General features: G+C 40.5%; 1 protein-coding gene and 1 pseudogene across 1 annotated transcript in view; both read left to right on the top strand.

Annotated features, from left to right (window-relative positions):
- The window catches only part of Rad21l1 (RAD21 cohesin complex component like 1), a 28,217-nt gene extending 24,515 nt beyond the window's left edge, over window positions 1-3,702 (top strand). The window contains exon 14 of the mRNA XM_001072159.6: window positions 2,449-3,702. Within this exon, the coding sequence (XP_001072159.4) occupies window positions 2,449-2,637 (189 nt within the window). The 3' untranslated portion in view covers window positions 2,638-3,702. The remainder of the gene's footprint in view (window positions 1-2,448) is intronic.
- A 145-nt stretch (window positions 3,703-3,847) lies between these two features.
- On the top strand, window positions 3,848-8,155 carry Anp32e-ps1 (acidic nuclear phosphoprotein 32 family member E, pseudogene 1; annotated as a pseudogene).
- Window positions 8,156-19,690: the final 11,535 nt, after the last annotated feature.

Raw genomic sequence — 19,690 nt, 5'->3', positions numbered from 1 at the left:
TTTGGTTCATGTAATCCCAATCTTTATTTAATTTTTAAAGGTCTTTACAGAGGTATGGTTGATAAGTAACAAACTATACATATTAAAGTGTTGTTCACTTTACCTAGTTTACTTAGTAAATGCATTTGCAATTATTTCACATATGAAAACTATCTCCACACTCAAAATAATGAACTTACTTGAAACTCCCTCACCTCCTCCTTCCCATGGTGTGAGACCCACTCCCTTCCCCAAGCGACCGCTAATGTGCTTTGTTTGTGTTATCCCGATCACTCTTTGTGTTCATAGTGAAAAACTTTAGCTTAAGATTGTATTGCTTTCTTTGGCCTTTTATTCTCTTTCTGTAATTAATATTAATAATAATATTATCATTAATTATATTTATAATATAAATATTAAATATTATAATTATTATAATAATTAAATAAATATTAATTAACTATTTTACTATTTCAATAAAATATTAATTACATAATGTATTATAACATATTATTATTATTATTATTATTTGCTCTTTAATGTTAGAACTCTTACTCAAATATTTAATGATGGCTGTGCCCACAGTGGACTGGACCCTTCCATATCATTCATTAATCCAAAAAAAAATGCCTTACAGACTGCCCCCAGGTCACTCTGATGAAAGCAGTTCCCAGATGTTCCCTCTACCCATGTTGACAAACAGGACAGAGTCAGGCCATCTTCCTGTACATCGTGGAGCACCACTTAGTCCCTATTTGCGGTTTGATGTGTTTCCCCTCCTCAGTATCCATGTCCCAAGTCCAAAGCCTCAGTAGTTGGTACTTGCCAAAATGGAACCTTCTGGCCTCCTGCAGTGTGTGGGTAGTCTCTGGTCTCTGTGGAGCTGTTGCATTGAGAGAGGGTCTGATTTCTACATTTGTGCTTTTGATCTCACCCCAATTCCTAACCATTGAGCTCTAATGACTCCAGTTCCCAAGTTTCCCAAGTTCTGTACCTCAGATTGGGCTGTTCTCTGCTGACTTTCTCGCAGATACTTACTGTCTTAGTTTGGGTTTTTATTGCTGTGAAGAGACATTATCACCAAGCACCTTTCAAATGAAAACATTTAATTAGGGCTGGCTTACAGTTTCAGTTTTATTACAAGTTTAATGCATTATCATGGTGGGAAGCATGGCAGCGTCCAGGCAGACATGGAACTAGAGGAGGAGCTGGGAGTTCTACACCTTGATCTATAGACAACAAAGGAGACTGTGTGTCACACCGGGAATACCCTGAGCATATCAGAAACCTCAAAGCCCATCCCCACAGTGACACGCTTCCTCCAACAGGGCCACAGCTACTCCAAACAAGATGGCACCTCCTAATAGTGCCACTCTCTATGGGCCAAGCATTCAAATATGTGAGTCTATGGGGACCATTTCTATAAAGCCACCACGCTTACCTTTCTCGATTCTGTGGATCAGCTGTATTTTCTACTTTCCTGATATCTCTCTCTCTCTCTCTCTCTCTCTCTCTCTCTCTCTCTCTCTCTCTCTCTCGTTATCTGTTTCTTTGCCTTCACTTAAAAACGTTTCTGTAGGAAACAGAAATACGCACACATGTTCTGTCTTATATATCTGGCACCTTAGGGCTTTCTTGTTTCGTTGTCTTATTTGGTTAATGTTTTTAGAATTTTTGAAGTCAAAAAGGCTGTCATGGGAGGAAAAGGCCACATAATCCACACCTGTCTCTCAAGGAAAGAAATAAATGAAGGTTGGGTGTGCCACTTTTGAAAGGTTAATAATGCTAGACTATGCATGTGGTTGAGAAAAAGCACAATGAATTATTTTCCCTATTAATGAGCAAGTACTTTATACTGTCAAAAACTTGCATTGACATTCCTAAACATGTCTTCCAATCACCCAAGGAGGGTGATAGGCATAGGGATACTGGCAAGTATTTTGTCCAGTATTTCTGGCTAAATAAAAACTATACATTTGTAGGAATGCAATTCCAAACCCTAAATTTCATTAAAGGTACTATCTTCCTCCACAACTCAATACCACATTGTATCTTGCTTATTTTCCAGTAGGTACGCAGTGAGGTTTAGAGAGCTCCAGACCCCTGCCACTGAAGCCTACAAATGCACTGCCACATTGACTTGAAGGTTATTCTGATGGCTTTAAGGAGAAGACAAGCATGGGCTGATTAGTCATTAAAACTGAGTCCTCAACAAAGTCCTGTGGGTCTTTTCCTGCTTGAAATACTAAACTAATTCCACTTTCCATAAGAAATGCTTATTTAAATGGGTTTGCTCTCAGCAACCTGTTATTTAAGCTTATTGGAGTCATTCTGTTTCCCTTTTTAAGGATATAATAGTTACTTATAAGAAAATTGCAGTATTTGTTGTTCATTACACATCCACAGACTGCTGTGCCTCTAAGGATTTTGTTCCTCTTCTTTTTTTCTCTTTTCTAATTATTTTCCCAGGAATTCAACAAGATGGGAATGCAGTTCTTTAGTTTGATAAAACTATGCAGAAACAGTGACCGGAAACAGGCAGCTGCCAAATTTTATACTCTTCTCATCCTGAAGAAGCATCGGGCAATCGAGCTGAGCCAGAGCGCTCCCTATGCAGATGTTATAGCTACAGTGGGACCAATGTTCCATAAGCTATGAAAGAGTCCACAGCACGCAGGTTCACACCGTCGCTCGCACTTCTGCATAGACTCTTCAGTTTGATGCAGAAGCCATCTGGAAGCAGCTGATGGCCATCCATTTCATAGACAGGCTGGCCTCCCTTTTTCTATCTGGAGGTCAGAACCAACACAGCCAGAGTTGGAAGCCTATGTGGAGACAGGTATTTTTTTTTAACCTAGCTGATTTGAATGTCTGTCATTTATTATTGCCCTGATCTGAATGTTGCATTTAGGTTGTGTGTAGGATACATTATAAAATACCTCCAGGAAACATTCAAGGCTATTTCTAAAACACTGCTTTACGTTGGGTTACTAAAGTTTGTGGGGCTAATGAATGGTTGATATTGTCTTACTTGTAGATATTAGTTTATTTGAGCTACTTTGTATCACTGATAGTGCCTAATTCCCTGGGTTTTAATCTAATACCCAATTATAAAGAGCCTCTTTGAATATATACATATATATTTAACTATAAGATGCAAATAGCAGAATTATTTTAAATATTTTTATTTTTAAATTAATAAAAATGTTTTTTTGATTTTTGGTATACAGATTAATATATATATTAAACACACATATCATAATCTATACATAGTCATATCATCTTTTAAGAAATTATTTTGGTTTATCACCTTGTGGAAGTTCCCCTGTTCTATAGCTAGCTTCTATTCTCCATGACTATACTTTTGTCTAGTTGGGAATGTTATATAAATGGAATTATATAGCATATAACCTTCTGAAACTGGTTTCTTTGACTCAGTTGCATTTCTTCATATGCAACCAAGTTCTTTCATATGTCGGTATTTTGCTCCTATCAAAGGCTGATAGTATTCTGTTGCCTGATTTTATCCATTAAAAGACTTTAAATATTTCCAATTTTATTATTACAGAGATGCAAGCATATGTAGTTTTATACATATAAGTGTTTATTTCTGTAAGAATAGCATTTCTGAGTCATATATAAATGTATATTTAACTTTATAACAAATTATTTGCCAGAGGTTATACCACTTTGCATTTAATAAAATATAAGAGCTTCAATTTACTTGTGATTTTGTTTGTTTATTGATACAGGGTCTCACTATGTAGCTATGGGTAGCCTGGAACTTTACTGTAGACCAGGCTGGCCTTGAACTCACAGAGATCACCTGTCTTTGCCTCCTAATTGCTGTGTGAAGGTATGTGCCACCATGCTTGTAGGCTTTATAATATTTTTGTACCTATATTCATTTTAACCCAATTTTTCTTTAAATAAAATATTAAAATACAAGCTAATTTTTAAGATGAAATTGTATGCTGGGGTATTTATAACTATGCTAAGTCAAAAGCTGTACAGTAATGAGAAACATCAATGGGGCAAATGCTGGCACAAATGAAAACACTCATGAATCCCCCTGTGTCATTGAGAATCAAAACGTATCTATTGGACTGGAGAGATGGATCAGGCATTAAGAGCATTGGCTGAACTTCTAGAGGACCCAAGTTCAATTCCTAGCAGAATCTCAGCTCAATGGACTCCATTTGCTGTTCTTTCTTTCTCCTTCATTCCTCGGGTGGAAGTTGGCATTCGTATTTGCATGGCTTTTTATTCATTTGCAAATCTACACTTTCTTTTAAGTTGGAGGTAGTAGGAAGAGCAGGAGATGGGGAAGGAGGAGCATTGTAGCTGAAATATAGAATGAGAACATAGAGTTGAAGAACAGAACCCTGGAGAAGGTGACAATTAGTTCATGGTAATGGTTTGTGTGTGAATGACGAAATTGAAGGTCTGAATGACACTTTAAAAGAACTTGAGTTTCACAGTTGATTAGTGTAGAATTTAGTTCATTAGCTTTGCTTCCCAGCTTAAGTCAACTTGGAAAGTTGGAACATAGTGAGACTATAATCTCTGGAGGCTTGGAAGTCCTGGAAGAGAAATATCCAAATCTTACCTACCTCAATCTGAGTGGGGATTTTTTAAATGGAAGACCCTCCCAGGACCAGATGGGTTTAGTGCAGAATCCTATCAGGCCTTCAAAGAGGACTTAATACCAATACTCTTCAAATATTCCACAAAATAGAAACAAAAGGAACACTACCCAATTCCTTCTAGGAAACTACAATTACACTTATACCTAAACCACCCAAAGACCCAACAAAGAAAGAGAGCTTTAGAACAAGTTCCCTTATGAATATTGACACAAAAATACTCAATAAAATTCTTGCAAACTGAATCCAAGAGCACACCAAAACAATCATCCACCATGATCAAGTAGGCTTCATCCCAGGCATGCAGGAATGGTTCAACATATGGAAATCCATCAATGTAATCCACTATATAAACAAACTCAAAGAAGAAAACCACATGATCATCTCATTAGATGCTGAGAAAGCATTTGACAAAATTCAACACCCCTTCATGTTAAAAGTTCTGAAAAGATCAGGAATTCAAGGTCCATACCTAAACATAGTAATATACAGCAAACCAGTAGCCAACATCAAATAAAATGGACAGAAACTTGAAGCAACCCCACTAAAATCAAGAACTAGACAAGGCCGCCCACTCTCTCCCTACTTATTCAATAAAGTTCTCGAAGTCCTAGCCAGAGCAATCAGACAACAAAAGAAGGTCAAAGGGATACAAATTGGAAAGAAAGAAGTCAAAATATTACTATTTGCAGATGATATGATAGTATACTTAAGTGACTTCAAAAGTTCCACCAGAGAACTACTAAGCCTCATAAACAATTTCAGCAAAGTGGCTGGGTGTAGAATTAACTCAAACAAATCAGTAGCCTTCCTCTACTCAAAGGATAAACAGGCTGAGAAAGAAATTTGGGAAATGACACCCTTCACAATAGTCCCAAATAACATAAAATACCTCAGTGTAACTCTAACCAAGAAAGTGAAAGATCTGTATGACAAAAACTTCAAGTCTCTGAAGAAAGAAATTGAAGATCTCAGAAAATGAAAAGATCTCCCATGTTCATGGATTAGCAGGATTAATACAGTCAAAATAGCCATTTTGCCAAAAGCAATCTACAAATTCAATGCAATCCTCATCAAAATTCCATCTCAATTCTTTATAGAGTTAGAAAGAACAATTTGCAAATTCATTAGGAAAAAAAAACCCAGGATAGTGAAAACTATACTCAACAATAAAAGAACTTCTGGGGAATCATCGCCCCTGACCTCAAGCTGTATTGCAGAGCAATAGTGAGAAAAACTGTATGGTATTGGTACAGAGACAGGCAGGTAAATCAATGGAATAGAATTGAAGACCCAGAAATGAACCCACACACCTATGGTCACTTGATTTTTGACAAAGGAGCTAAAACCATCCAGTAGAAAAAAGGATTTTCAAAAAATGGTGCTGGTTCAAGTGGAGGTCAGCATGTAAAAGAATGCAAATCGATCCATTCTTATCACCCTATAAAAAGCTCAAGTCCAAGTGGATCAAGAACCTCCACATAAAACCAGATACACTCAAACTAATAGAAGAAAAAGTGGAGAAGAGCCTCAACCACATGGACACTGGGAAATTTTTCCTGAACAGAACACCAATGGCTTATGCTCTAAGATCAAGAATTGGCAAATGGGACCTCATAAAACTGCAAAGCTTCTGTAAGGCAAAGGATACTGTCATTAGGACAAAAGGGCAACCAACAGACTGGGAAAAGCTCTTCACCTATCCTACATTCGATAGAGGGCTAATATCCAATATATACAAAGAACTCAAGAAGTTCAACTCCAGAGAGTCAAATAACCCTATTAAAAATGGGGTACAGTGGGGTTGGGGATTTAGCTCAGTGGTAGAGCACTTGCCTAGCAAGCACAAGGCCCTGGGTTCGGTCTTCAGCTCCGAAAAGAAAAAAGAAAAAAGAAAAAAATGGGGTTCAGAGCTAAACAAAGAATTCCCAGTTGAAGAATATGGAATGGCTGAGAAGCACCTAAAGAAATGTTCAACAACCTTAGTTATCAGGGAAATGCAAATCAAAAACAACTCTGAGATTCCACCTTACACCAGTCAGAATGGCTAAGATCAAAAACTCAGGTGACAACAGATGCTGGTGAGGATATGAAGAAAAAGGAACACCCCTCCATTGTTTGCGGGATTGCAAGCTGGTACAACCACTCTGGAAATCAGTCTGGAGGTTCCTCAGAAAATTGGACATAGTACTTCCTGAGGACCCAGCTATACCACTTCTGGGTATATACCCAAAAGATGCTCCAACATATAACAAAGGCACATGCTCCACTATGTTCATAGCAGCCTTATTTACAATAGCCAGAAGTTGGAAAGAACCCAGATTCCCTTCAACAGAGGAATGGATACAGAAAATGTGGCACACATTTGGAGTACTACTCAACTATGAAAAACAATGACTTCATGAAATTCATAGGCAAATGGATTGAACTAGAAAATATCCTGAGTGAGGTAACCCAATCACAAAAAACCACACTTGGTATACACTCACTAATAAGTGCATATTAGCCCCAAAGCTCAAATTACCCAAAATACAACCCACAGACCACATGAAGCCCAAGAAGAAGGATGACCAAAGTGCAGATGCTTCAGTTCTTAGAAGGGGGAACAAAAATATTCATAGGAGGGTATGTGGAGACAAAGTTTGGAGCAGAGACTGAACGAAAGGCCATTCAAAGCCTGCCCCATGTGGGGATCCAGCCCATATATATACAGCCACCAAACCCAGACAATATTTCTGATGTCAAGAAGTACATGCTGAGAGGAGCCTGATATAGCTGCCTCCTGAGAGACTCTGCCAGAGCATGACAAATACGGAGGCAAGTGCTAGCAGCAAACCACTGAACTAAGAACGGGGTCCCAATTGGAGGAGTTAGAGAAAGGATTGAAGGAGATGAAGGGGCTTGCAACCCCATAAGAACAACAATATCAACCAACCAGAGCTCCTAGGAACTAAACCACTACCCAAAGTGTACACGTGGACAGACCCATGGACCCAGCTGCATATGTAGCAGAGGATAGCCTTGTTGGGCACTAGTGGGAGGAGAAGCCCTTGGTCCTACCAAGGCTGGACCCCCTAGTGTAGAGGAATGTCAGGGCTGGGAGGCGGGAAGTGGTGGGTAACTGGGGAGGGGAACACCCTCATAGAAGAAGGTGGAGGGGGGATGGGATAGGACATTTATGGATGGGAAGTCAGGAAAGCAGATAACATTTGAAATGTAAATAAAAAATCCAATTTAAAAAAAAGACACAAGTACAGTAGGAGCTTTGCAAAATGTTTAAAAATTGAAGTTTCAACTTGCTTAAGTGAGGTCACAAACCTGGAAGATTACAGAGAAAGTGTTTGGGGATTACTGCAGCAAATGGCATGCTTAGATGGACTCTGTCAGGAGGATGATGAAGCACCAGACTTGGGGAGGATAAAGAGAAAGGTGATGGAGATGAAACTGGTCCACCTGAAGTTTATGAAGAGAAGGAAGAGGGGCATGAAGGAGGTTCACAAAGGGGGGGAAGCGGTCTTAATACTTCATGAAAGAAGAAATTCAGGTGAGGATAATTGTACTGATGAAAGGGAAGGGAAGGAAGAAAAAGGTAGTCTTTAGGGAGAGAAAAGGAAACTAGATGACCAATAGAGCCTTCTTTTTTTTTTTTAAAGATTTATTTATATTAGGTACATCAGTACACTGCAGCTGTCTTCAGACACACCAGAAGAGGGCATCAGATCTCATTACAGATGGTTGTAAGTCACCATGTGGTTACTCAGGACCTCTGGAAGAGCAGTCAGTGCTCTTAACCACTGAGCCATCTCTCCAGCCCCAGTGCCTTTTTTTTTTTTTTTTTTTTGGAGCTGGGAACCTAACCCAGGACCTTGTGCTTGCTAGGCAAGCGCTCTACCACTGAGCTAAATCCCCAACCCCGTGCCTTCTTTTTTTAATGGACAAAATATCTGATCAGAAATCTCACCAAAAAAGATACAAGAGTTGCAGGTAAACACAGAGAATGGTTCCACCCTTGGTCATTAGGAAAGGCAAATGAAGGACACAGAAAGGCCCCCCAATATACACATGTGTGTGTGATGTAAAACCATGTCAGGAAGTTTGGTGAGGTAGAACATATTGAGACCTGGAGACTCGGTGGGTACAACAGCTCAGGCTAAAGGTATCTATCTAAGAAAACAGTATCCATCAAGAGATAGCTAGCTAATGATATGTAGATAGATAGATAGATAGATAGATAGATAGATAGATAGATAGATAGATAGATAGATCATTTATATGTGTGTGTATATATATATATATGTTACACACACACACACACACACACACACACACACACACAAACACACACGGAGACCATGCTGCACATCTGTTACATATGTGTACGGGGCCTAGGTCCTTCCCGTGCCATGTTCTCTGGTTGGTGGGTTAATCTGAGTGAGCCTCTATGGGCCCAGGCTAATTGATTCTATAGGTTTTCTTATAGTGTTGTTGATCTCTCTGGCTCCTTCAATCCTTCCTGCCCCCCACATCTTCCAGAAGATTCCCTGAGCTCTACCTAATGTTTGGCTGTGGCTTTCTGTTGACTGATGGGTGAAGCTCAGATGACAATTATGCTAGTCTCCTGTTTGCAAGTATAGCAAAATATCATTAATAGTGTTAGGAGTGGGCTATCTCTCTCATGGCGTGGGTCTCAAGTTGGGCCAGTCATTGGTTGGCCATTCTCTCAATCTCTGCTCCATCCTTAGCCATGTATATCTTATAGGCAAGACAAATTATAGGTCAAGGGTTTTGTTGCTGGGTTGGTGTCCCCATCCCTCCATTGGAAATCTTCCCTAGAGAGGAGGAGGCCGCTTCTGATTCCATATCCTCTATTGCTAGAAGTCTTCACCAGGCTCACTCTCATAGATTCGTATGAATTGCCCCTGCCCAAGGCTTCTAGCTCTTCCCAGAAATGCCCCCACCACTGATTCCAGTTCTATCTCCCTCCATACTCCACACACTCGATCCCTTCTGTTCCCCATCCCACCCCTGCTTCTAGCCAGTTTCCTCCCTCCATCCACTCTGATGTCTATTTTATTTCCCCCTCTCCATTGAGATTCCCTTGCTCCCTCCTTGTTACTTAGCTTCTTTGGGTCTGTGGATTATAGTATGGTTATCCTGAACTTCATGTCTACTATCCACTTATAAGTGAGTACATACCATGTTTGTCTTTTTGGGTCTGGGTTAGCTCACTCAGGGTGATCTTTTCTAGTTCCCTTCATTTGCCTGCAAATTTCATGATGTCATTGTTTTTAGTAGCTGAGTAATATTTCATTGTGTAAATGTAACACATTTCCTTTATCCAATCTTCAGTTGAGGGATATCTAGGTTGTCTCTTGTTATAAATAAATAAAACTGCTATGAACGTATTTGAGCAAGTGTTCTTGTTACGGTATGGTGGAGCATCTTTGGGGGATTGGTACAGCTGAGTCTTTTTTTTTCCAGAGCTGAGGACTGAAACCAGAGCCTTGTGCTTGCTAGGCAAGCGCTCTACCACTGAGCTAAATCCCCAATCCCGTAGTTGAGTCACCTTCTTTTTTTAAAATTATTATTATTATTAACTTGAGTATTTCTTATTTACATTTCGAGTGTTATTCCCTTTCCCTGTTTACGGGCCAACATCCCCCTAACCCCTCCCCCTCCCCATCCTCCCCCCATTGCCGTCCTCCCCCCAACAATCACGTTCACTGGGGGTTCAGTCTTAGCAGGACCCAGGGCTTCCCCTTACACTGGTGATCTCACTAGGATATTCATTGCTACCTATGAGGTCAGAGTCCAGGGTCAGTCCATGTATAGTCTTTGGGTAGTGGCTTAGTCCCTCAAAGCTCTGGTTGCTTGGCATTGTTGTTCATATGGGATCACGAGCCCCTTCAAGCTTTCCAGTTCTTTCTCTGATTCCTTCAACGGGGGTCCTGTTCTCAGTTCAGTGGTTTGCTGCTGGCATTCGCCTCTGTATTTGCTGTATTCTGGCTGTGTCTCTCAGGAGAGATCTACATCCGGCTCCTGTCTGCCTGCACTTCTTTGCTTCATCCATCTTGTCTAATTCGGTGGCTGTATATGTATGGGCCACATGTGGGGCAGGCTCTGAATGGGTGTTCCTTCTGTCTCTGTTTTAATCTTTGCCTCTCTATTCCCTGCCAAGGGTATTCTCGTTCCCCTTTTAAAGAAGGAGTGAAGCATTCACATTTTGATCATCTGTCTTGAGTTTCATGTGTTCTGTGCATCTAGGGTAATTCAAGCATTTGGGCTAATAGCCACTTATCAATGAGTGCATACCATGTGTGTTTTTCTGTGATTGGGTTACCTCACTCAGGATGATATGTTCCAGTTCCAACCATTTGCCTACGAATTTCATAAAGTCGTTGTTTTTGATAGCTGAGTAATATTCCATTGTGTAGATATACCACATTTTCTGTATCCATTCCTCTGTTGAAGGGCATCTGGGTTCTTTCCAGCTTCTGGCTATTATAAATAAGGCTGCTATGAATATAGTGGAGCACGTGACTTTTTTATATGTTGGGGCATCTTTAGGGTATATGCCCAAGAGAGGTATAGCTGGATCCTCAGGCAGTTCAATGTCCAATTTTCTGAGGAACCTCCACACTGATTTCCAGAATGGTTGTACCAGTGTGCAATCCCACCAACAATGGAGGAGTGTTCCTCTTTCTCCACATCCTTGCCAGCATTTGCTGTCACCTGAGTTTTTGATCTTACCCATTCTCACTGGTGTGAGGTGAAATCTCAGGGTTGTTTTGATTTGCATTTCCCTTATGACTAAAGATGTTGAACATTTCTTTAGGTGTTTCTCAGCCATTCGGCATTCCTCAGCTGTGAATTCTTTGTTTAGCTGTGAACCCCATTTTTTAATAGGGTTATTTGTCTCCCTGCAGTCTAACTTCTTGAGTTCTTTGTATATTTTGGATATAAGGCCTCTATCTGTTGTAGGATTGGTAAAGATCTTTTCCCAATCTGTTGGTTGCCATTTTGTCCTAACCACAGTGTCCTTTGCCTTACAGAAGCTTTGCAGTTTTATGAGATCCCATTTGTCGATTCTTGATCTTAGAGCATAAGCCATTGGTGTTTTGTTCAGGAAATTTTTTCCAGTGCCCATGTGTTCGAGATGCTGCCCTAGTTTTTCTTCTATTAAGTTTGAGTGTATCTGGTTTGATGTGGAGGTCCTTGATCCACTTGGACTTAAGCTTTGTACAGAGTGATAAGCATGGATCGATCTGCATTCTTCTACATGTTGACCTCCAGTTGAACCAGCACCATTTGCTGAAAATGCTATCTTTTTTCCATTTGATGGTTTTGGCTCCTTTGTCAAAAATCAAGTGCCCATAGGTGTGTGGATTCATTTCTGGGTCTTCAATTCTGTTCCATTGGTCTATCTGTCTGTCTCTGTACCAATACCATGCAGTTTTTATCACTATTGATCTGTAATACTGCTTGAGTTCAGGTATAGTGATTCCCCCTGAAGTCCTTTTATTGTTGAGGATTGCAAATTGTTCTGTCTAACTCTTTGAAGAAATGGATTGGTATTTTGATGGGGATTGCATTGAATCTGTAGATCGCTTTTGGTAAAATGGCCATTTTTACTATATTAATCCTGCCAATCCATGAGCATGGGAGAAATTTCCATCTTCTGAGGTCTTCTTCAACATCTTTCTTCAGAGTCTTGAAGTTCTTATTGTACAGATCTTTTACATGCTTTGTTAAAGTCACACCGAGGTACTTTATATTATTTGGGTCTATTATGAAGGGTGTCGTTTCCCTAATTTCTTTCTCGGCTTGTTTCTCTTTTGTGTAGAGGAAGGCTACTGATTTATTTGAGTTAATTTTATACACAGCCACTTTGCTGAAGTTGATTATCAGCTTTAGTAGTTCTCTGGTGGAACTTTTGGGATCACTTAAATATACTATCATATCATCTGCAAATAGTGATATTTTGACTTCTTCTTTTCCTATCTGTATCCCCTTGACCTCCTTTTGTTGTCTGATTGCTCTGGCTAGAACTTCAAGGACTATATTGAATAAGTAGGGAGAGAGTGGGCAGCCTTGTCTAGTCCCTGATTTTAGTGGGATTGCTTCAAGTTTCTCTCAATTTAGTTTAATGTTAGCTACTGGTTTGCTGTATATGGCTTTTACTATGTTTAGGTATGGGCCTTGAATTCCTATTCTTTCCAGGACTTTTATCATGAAGGGGTGTTGAATTTTGTCAAATGCTTTCTCAGCAACTATTGAAATGATCATGTGGTTTTGTTCTTTCAGTTTGTTTATATAATGGACCACGTTGATGGTTTTCCGTATATTAAACCATCCCTGCATGCCTGGGATGAAGCCTACTTGATCATGGTGGATTATTGTTTTGATGTGCTCTTGGATTCGGTTTGCCAGAATTTTATTGAGTATTTTTGCGTCGATATTCATAAGGGAAATTGGTCTGAAGTTCTCTTTCTTTGTTGGGTCTTTGTGTGGTTTAGGTATAAGAGTAATTGTGGCTTCATAGAAGGAATTCGGTAGTGCTCCGTCTGTTTCAATTTTGTGGAATAGTTTGGATAGTATTGGTATGAGGTCTTCTATGAAGGTCTGATAGAATTCTGCACTAAACCCGTCTGGACCTGGGCTCTTTTTGGTTGGGAGACCTTTAATGGCTGCTTCTATTTCCTTAGGAGTTATGGGGTTGTTTAACTGGTTTTTCTGTTCCTGATTTAACTTTGGTACCTGGTATCTGTCTAGGAAATTGTCCATTTCCTGCAGATTTTCAAGTTTTGTTGAATATAGGCTTTTATATTAAGATCTGATGATTTTTTGAATTTCCTCTGAATCTGTAGTTATGTCTCCCTTTTCATTTCTGATTTTGTTAATTTGGACACACTCTCTGTGTCCTCTTGTTAGTCTGGCTAAGGGTTTATCTATCTTGTTGATTTTCTAAAAGAACGAACTTTTGGTTCTGTTGATTCTTTCTATGGTCCTTTTTGTTTCTACTTGGTTGATTTCAGTTCTGAGTTTGATTATTTCCTGCCTTCTACTCCTCCTGGGTGTATTTGCTTCTTTTTGTTCTAGAGCTTTTAGGTGTGCTGTCAAGCTGGTGATATATGCTCTTTCATGTTTCTTTCTGCAGGCACTCAAAGCTATGAGTTTTCCTCTTAGCACAGCTTTCATTGTGTCCCATAAGTTTGGGTATGTTGTACCTTCATTTTCATTAAATTCTAAAAAAAGTCTTTAATTTCTTTCTTTATTTCTTCCTTGACCAGGTTATCGTTGAGTAGAGCATTGTTCAACTTCCACGTATATGTGGGCGTTCTTCCCTTATTGTTATTGAAGACCAGCTTTAGGCCATGGTGGTCTGATAGCACGCATGGGATTATTTCTATCTTTCTGTACCTGTTGAGGCCCGTTTTTTGACCAATTATATGGTTAATTTTGGAGAAAGTACCATGAGGAGCTGAGAAGAATGTATATCCTTTTGCTTTAGGATAGAATGTTCTATAAATATGTGTTAAGTCCATTTGGTTCATGACTTCTCTTAGTCTGTCTACATCTCTGTTTAATTTCTGTTTCCATGATCTGTCCATTGATGAGAGTGGGGTGTTGAAATATCCTACTATTATTTTGTGAGGTGCAATGTGTGTCTTGAGCTTTAGTAAGGTTTCTTTACGTATGTAGGTGCCCTTGTATTTTGGCATAGATATTTAGGATTGAGAGTTCATCTTGGTGAATTTTTCCTTTGATGAATATGAAGGGTCCTTCCTTATCTTTTTTGATGACTTTTAGTTGAAAATTGATTTTATTTGATATTAGAATGGCTACTCCAGCTTGCTTCTTCCGACCATTTGCTTGGAAAGTTGTTTTCCAGCCTTTCACTCTGAGGTAGTGTCTGTCTTTGTCTCTGAGGTGTGTTTCCTGTAGGCAGCAGAATGCAGGGTCCTCATTGCATATCCAGTTTGTTAATCTATGTCTTTTTATTGGGGAGTTGAGGCCATTGATGTTGAGAGATATTAAGGAATAGTGATTATTGCTTCCTGTTATATTCATATTTGGATATGAGGTTATATGTTTGTGTGCTTTTCTTCTCTTTGTTTTGTTGCCAAGATGATTAGTTTCTTGCTTCTTCTAGGGTATAGCTTGCCTCCTTATGTTGGGCTTTACCCTTTATTATCCTTTGTAGTGCTGGATTTGTAGAAAGATATTGTGTAAATTTGGTTTTGTCATGGAATATCTTGGTTTCTCCATCTATGTTAATTGAGAGTTTTGCAGGATACAGTAACCTGGGCTGGCATTTGTGTTCTCTTAGGGTCTGTATGACATCTGTCCAGGATCTTCTGGCTTTCATAGTCTCTGGCGAAAAGTCTGGTGTGATTCTGATAGGTCTGCCTTTATATGTTACTTGACCTTTTTCCCTTACTGCTTTTAATATTCTTTCTTTATTTTGTGCATTTGGTGTTTTGACTATTATGTGACGGGAGGTGCTTCTTTTCTGGTCCAATCTATTTGGAGTTCTGTAGGCTTCTTGTATGCTTATGGGTGTCTCTTTCTTTAGGTTAGGGAAGTTTTCTTCTATGATTTTGTTGAACATATTTACTGGTCCTTTGAGGTGGGAGTCTTCACTCTCTTCTATACCTATTATCCTTAGGTTTGATCTTCTCATTGAGTCCTGGATTTCCTGTATGTTTTGGACCAGTAGCTTTTTCCACTTTACATTATCTTTGACTGTTGAGTCAATGATTTCTATGGAATCTTCTGCTCCTGAGATTCTCTCTTCCATCTCTTGTATTCTGTTGGTGATGCTTGTATCTACGGCTCCTTGTCTCTTCCTTTGGTTTTCTATATCCAGGGTTGTTTCCATGTGTTCTTTCTTGATTGCTTCTATTTCCATTTTTAATTCCTTCAACTGTTTGTGTTTTCCTGGAATTCTTTCAGGGATTTTTGTGATTCCTCTCTGTAGGCTTCTACTTGTTTATTTATGTTTTCCTGTATTTCTCTAAGGGAGTTCTTCACGTCTTTCTTGAAGTCCTCCAGCATCATGATCAAATATGATTTTGAAAGTAGATCTTGCTTTTCTGGTGTGTTTGGATATTCCGTGTTTGCTTTGGTGGGAGAATTGGGCTCCAATGATGCCATTTAGTCTTGGTTTGTGTTGCTTGGATTCCTGAGCTTGCCTCTTGCCATCAGATTATCTCTAGTGTTACTTTGTTCTGCTATTTCTGACAGTGGCTAGACTGTCCTATAAGCCTGTGTGTCAGGGGTGCTGTAGACCTGTTTTCCTGTTTTCTTTCAGCCAGTTATGGGAACAGAGTGTTCTGCTTTTGGGCATGTAGTTTTTCCTCTCTACAGGTCTTCAGCTGTTCCTGTGGGCCTGTGTCCTGAGTTCATTAGGCAGGTCGCTTGGCGTAGGAAGGTTTGTCTTACCTGTGGTCCTGAGGCTCAAGTTTGCTCATGGGGTGTTGCTTATGAGCTCTCCATGGGGGCAGCAACCAGGAAGATCTGTGCCGCCCTTTCCAGGAGCTTCCATGCACCAGGGTTCCAGATGCATTTGGTGTTTTCCTCTGGAATCAGTAATGTGGGCAGAGTGCAGTCTCTTCTGGTTTCCCAGGCCTGTCTGTCTCTCTGAAGGTTTAGCTCTCCCTCCCACAGGATTTGGGTGCAGAGAACTGTTTATCTGGTCGGTCCCTTCAGGTTCTGGTGGTGTCTCAGACGCAGGGGACCTGCTGCTGCTGTGCCCTTATCCAAGGGAACCCAGAGGCCGTATACAGTTTCCTCTTGGGCCAGGGATGTGGGCAGGGGTGGGCAGTGTTGGTGGTCTCCTCCGCTCTGCAGTCTCAGGAGTGCCCACCTGTCCAGGCGGTGAGGTCTCTCTCCCATGGGGTTTGGGAGCAGCGAGCTGCTGCGTGCAGGGATCCGAGGGTTTGGGAATCCCGTTGTAAGGATTTAGCGTGGAATCTTAACGTCAGCTTACATGTCCTGTGGCCACTCTGCCTTCTCCTGCTGCTGGGTCACCTTCTTAAGGTAGAACTATTCTCCATTTTCTCAGAAACTGTCAAATTGATTTCCAAAGTGGTTGTACAAGTTTGCACGCACACCAATGGAGAGGTGTTCTCCTTGCTCCACACCCTCACCAGCATGCATGAGCTGTCCCTTGAGGTTTGGATCTTAGCCATTCTGATAGGAGTAAGATGGACTCTGAGTCATTTGGATTTGCATTTTCCTGATGACTAAGAATGTTGACCATTTCTTTAAGTGCTTCCCGCTCATTTGAGATTCCTCTGTTGATGATTCTCTGTATAGCTCTGTACCCCATTTTTAATTGGGGTATTTGGTTTGTTGATGTCTACTTCCTTGAGTTCTTTATATATGTTGGATATCAGACTTTTGTCAGATGTGGTGTTGGTAAAGATCTTTTCCCATTCTGCAGACTGCTGTTTGTCCTCTTTATGGTGTACTTTGCCTTACAGAAGCTTTTCAGTTTCATGAAGTCCTATTTATTGATTGTTGATCTTAGTGCCTGAGCTGCTGTTGTTCTGTTCAGGAAGTTGTCTCCTGTACCAACGTTTTCAAGGCTATTCCTCACTTTCTCTTTTATTGGATTTAGTGTATCTAGTTTTTTTTTTTAAAGAATTATTTATTTTTGTATATGAGTACCCTGTAGCTGTTGTCAGACACCATAAGAGGGTATTGGATCCCATTACAGATGACTGTGAGCCACCATGTGGTTGCTGGGATTTGAACTCAGGAACGCTGAAAAAGCAGTCAGCACTCTTAACCGTTGAGCTATCTCTCCAGTCCTGTGTATCTGGTTTTACATTGAGGTCTTTGATGCACTTGGACTTGAGTTTTGTGCAGGGTGATAGATAAGGATCTATTTGCATTGCAGACATTCAGTTACACCAACACCATTGTTCAAGATGCTTTCCTTTTTTCATAGTTTTGGTTTTGTTGTCAAAAATCAAGTGTGTAGGTGTGTGGTTTATTTCTGGGTCTTGGATTTGATTCTGTTGATAAACCTATCTGTTTTTATGTCAGTACCATGATATTTTTCTCTGTAGTACAGCTTGAATTCAGGGATTGTGTTACCTCAGAAGTTCGTTTACTGTACAGGATTGTCCTGGGTTTTTTGTTTCTCTATATGTAGTTCAGTATTGTTCTTTCAAGTTCTGTAAAGAATTCTGTTGGAATTTTGATGGGAATTGCATTGAATCTGAAGATTTCTTTTGCTAAGTAAGATGGCCATTTTTATACCATGTTAATCCAACCAATCCATGAGCATGGGACATCTTTCTATCTTCTGATATCTTCTTTAATGTCTTTCTTCAGAGACTTGAAGTTCTTGTCATACAGGTCTTTCACTTACTTGGTAAGAGTTACACCAAGATATTTTATATTTGTGGCAGTTCTAAAAGATGTTGTTTCCCTAATTTATTTCTCAGCCCATTTGTTTGTATAAGGGTAGGCCACTGATTTTTTAAAATTAATTTTGTATCCAGCCACTTTGCTGGAGATGTTTATTGGCTGTAGAACTTCTCTGGTAGAATTTTTGGGGTCACTTATATATACTATCATATCATCTGTGGATAGGGATACTTTGACTTCTTCCTTTCCAATTTGTGTCCCCTTGATCTCCTTTAGTTGTCTTTTTGCTCTAGCTGAAACTTCAAGTGCTACATTGAATAGATAGAGATGGGACAGCCTTGTCTTGTCCCTGATTCTAATGGAATTAATTTGATCTTCCATTTAATTTAAAGTTAGCTTGCTGTATATTGAGTAGAGAGTTGTTCAGTTTCCATGGCTTTCTATTGTTTGTTTCTATTGTTGAAGTCCAGCTTTAATCTGTAGTGGTCAGATGAGATACAGAGGGTCATTTCAATCTTTCTTGTATCTGTTGAGACTTGCTTTGTGACTGAGTATATGGTCAGTTTTGGAGAAGGTTCCATGAGGTACTGAGAAGAAGTGTGTGGGTGGCATGTTCTGTAGATATCTGTTAGGTCCATTTGATTCATGTCTGTTAGCTTCATTATTTCTGTTTAGTTTCTGTCTCAGTGACCTGTCCATTGGTGAGAGTAGGGCGTTGAAGTCTCCCACTATTAACATATGGGGTTCAATGTGTGATTTAGTTGGTGATGCCATTTGGACCATGATGGGGCCTTGGCCTGTACTGCCACCAGGGACCACATCTGGGTCTGTGACTTTGCAGCAGCAGGAGTCTGTTAACACCTAAGGCCAAGTAGATGTCCCTGGTATAGGCTGCCATCTGGGGACCTGTTGATGTCTGAGGGCTGAGCAGAAATTGCCCCAGTCCTCGCCTGGGCATCATGGGAGAGCTGAACCTGCCACTTGTCTGCAGTGTGGAGAGATGCCTTCCCGCCACACATATTCCTTGTACCTATCACATCAGGCAGGAGAGCTGGCCCCGAAGTCATCAAAATAGGAGAGCAGGTCAACTCACTTGGTCAGCATTGTAGAGTTGGCCTTGGATATGGGAGTTGCAGGTGAACCAGCTGATGGATAAGTGCCTGAAAGCAAGCCCTGTCTCTTTCTCAGACTAGGGAGAAACACCCTTCCTCCTCCCTCACTCCTCAATCCCTATGGCAGGCAAGAGAGCTGGCCCTGGAGTCATGGGAATGGGGGAACTGGGCCTGCTCCTCACTGGCTGCAACACTCAGGAGAATGGACCCTGCACATCACCTAGGCAGCAGGGTAAAGTTAGTCCTAGTTTCAAGGGTTGTGGATGAGCCAGCCTGAGGGCATAAGAGCCAGAGAGCTGGCAGGCTGACCAGCTCAGGTACCTCTCAGGCCCAGATCTAGGGCTTTGAATTGACCCACCCAACATCTATCCAAATGAACTGCTGGAATGCAGGACGAGGCTGGTCTTACAGACCCAAAACCACAGGACCTCCATGACACAGGGCAACAATAGGATATCCATGAGGAGTCCCAGTTAGGTTTCAGTATTGATGCAGTAGCAGAAGCCAGAGGGTTCTACAGAATTAGGCGCATCCTCTCCCACTGGGGAAAGACAAGGCAATCAGTCCTCT

This window comes from Rattus norvegicus, chromosome 3 (assembly GCF_036323735.1).
Source record: "Rattus norvegicus strain BN/NHsdMcwi chromosome 3, GRCr8, whole genome shotgun sequence".
Taxonomy (NCBI): domain Eukaryota; kingdom Metazoa; phylum Chordata; class Mammalia; order Rodentia; family Muridae; genus Rattus; species Rattus norvegicus.
This window is presented reverse-complemented; position numbering and strand designations above follow the sequence as displayed.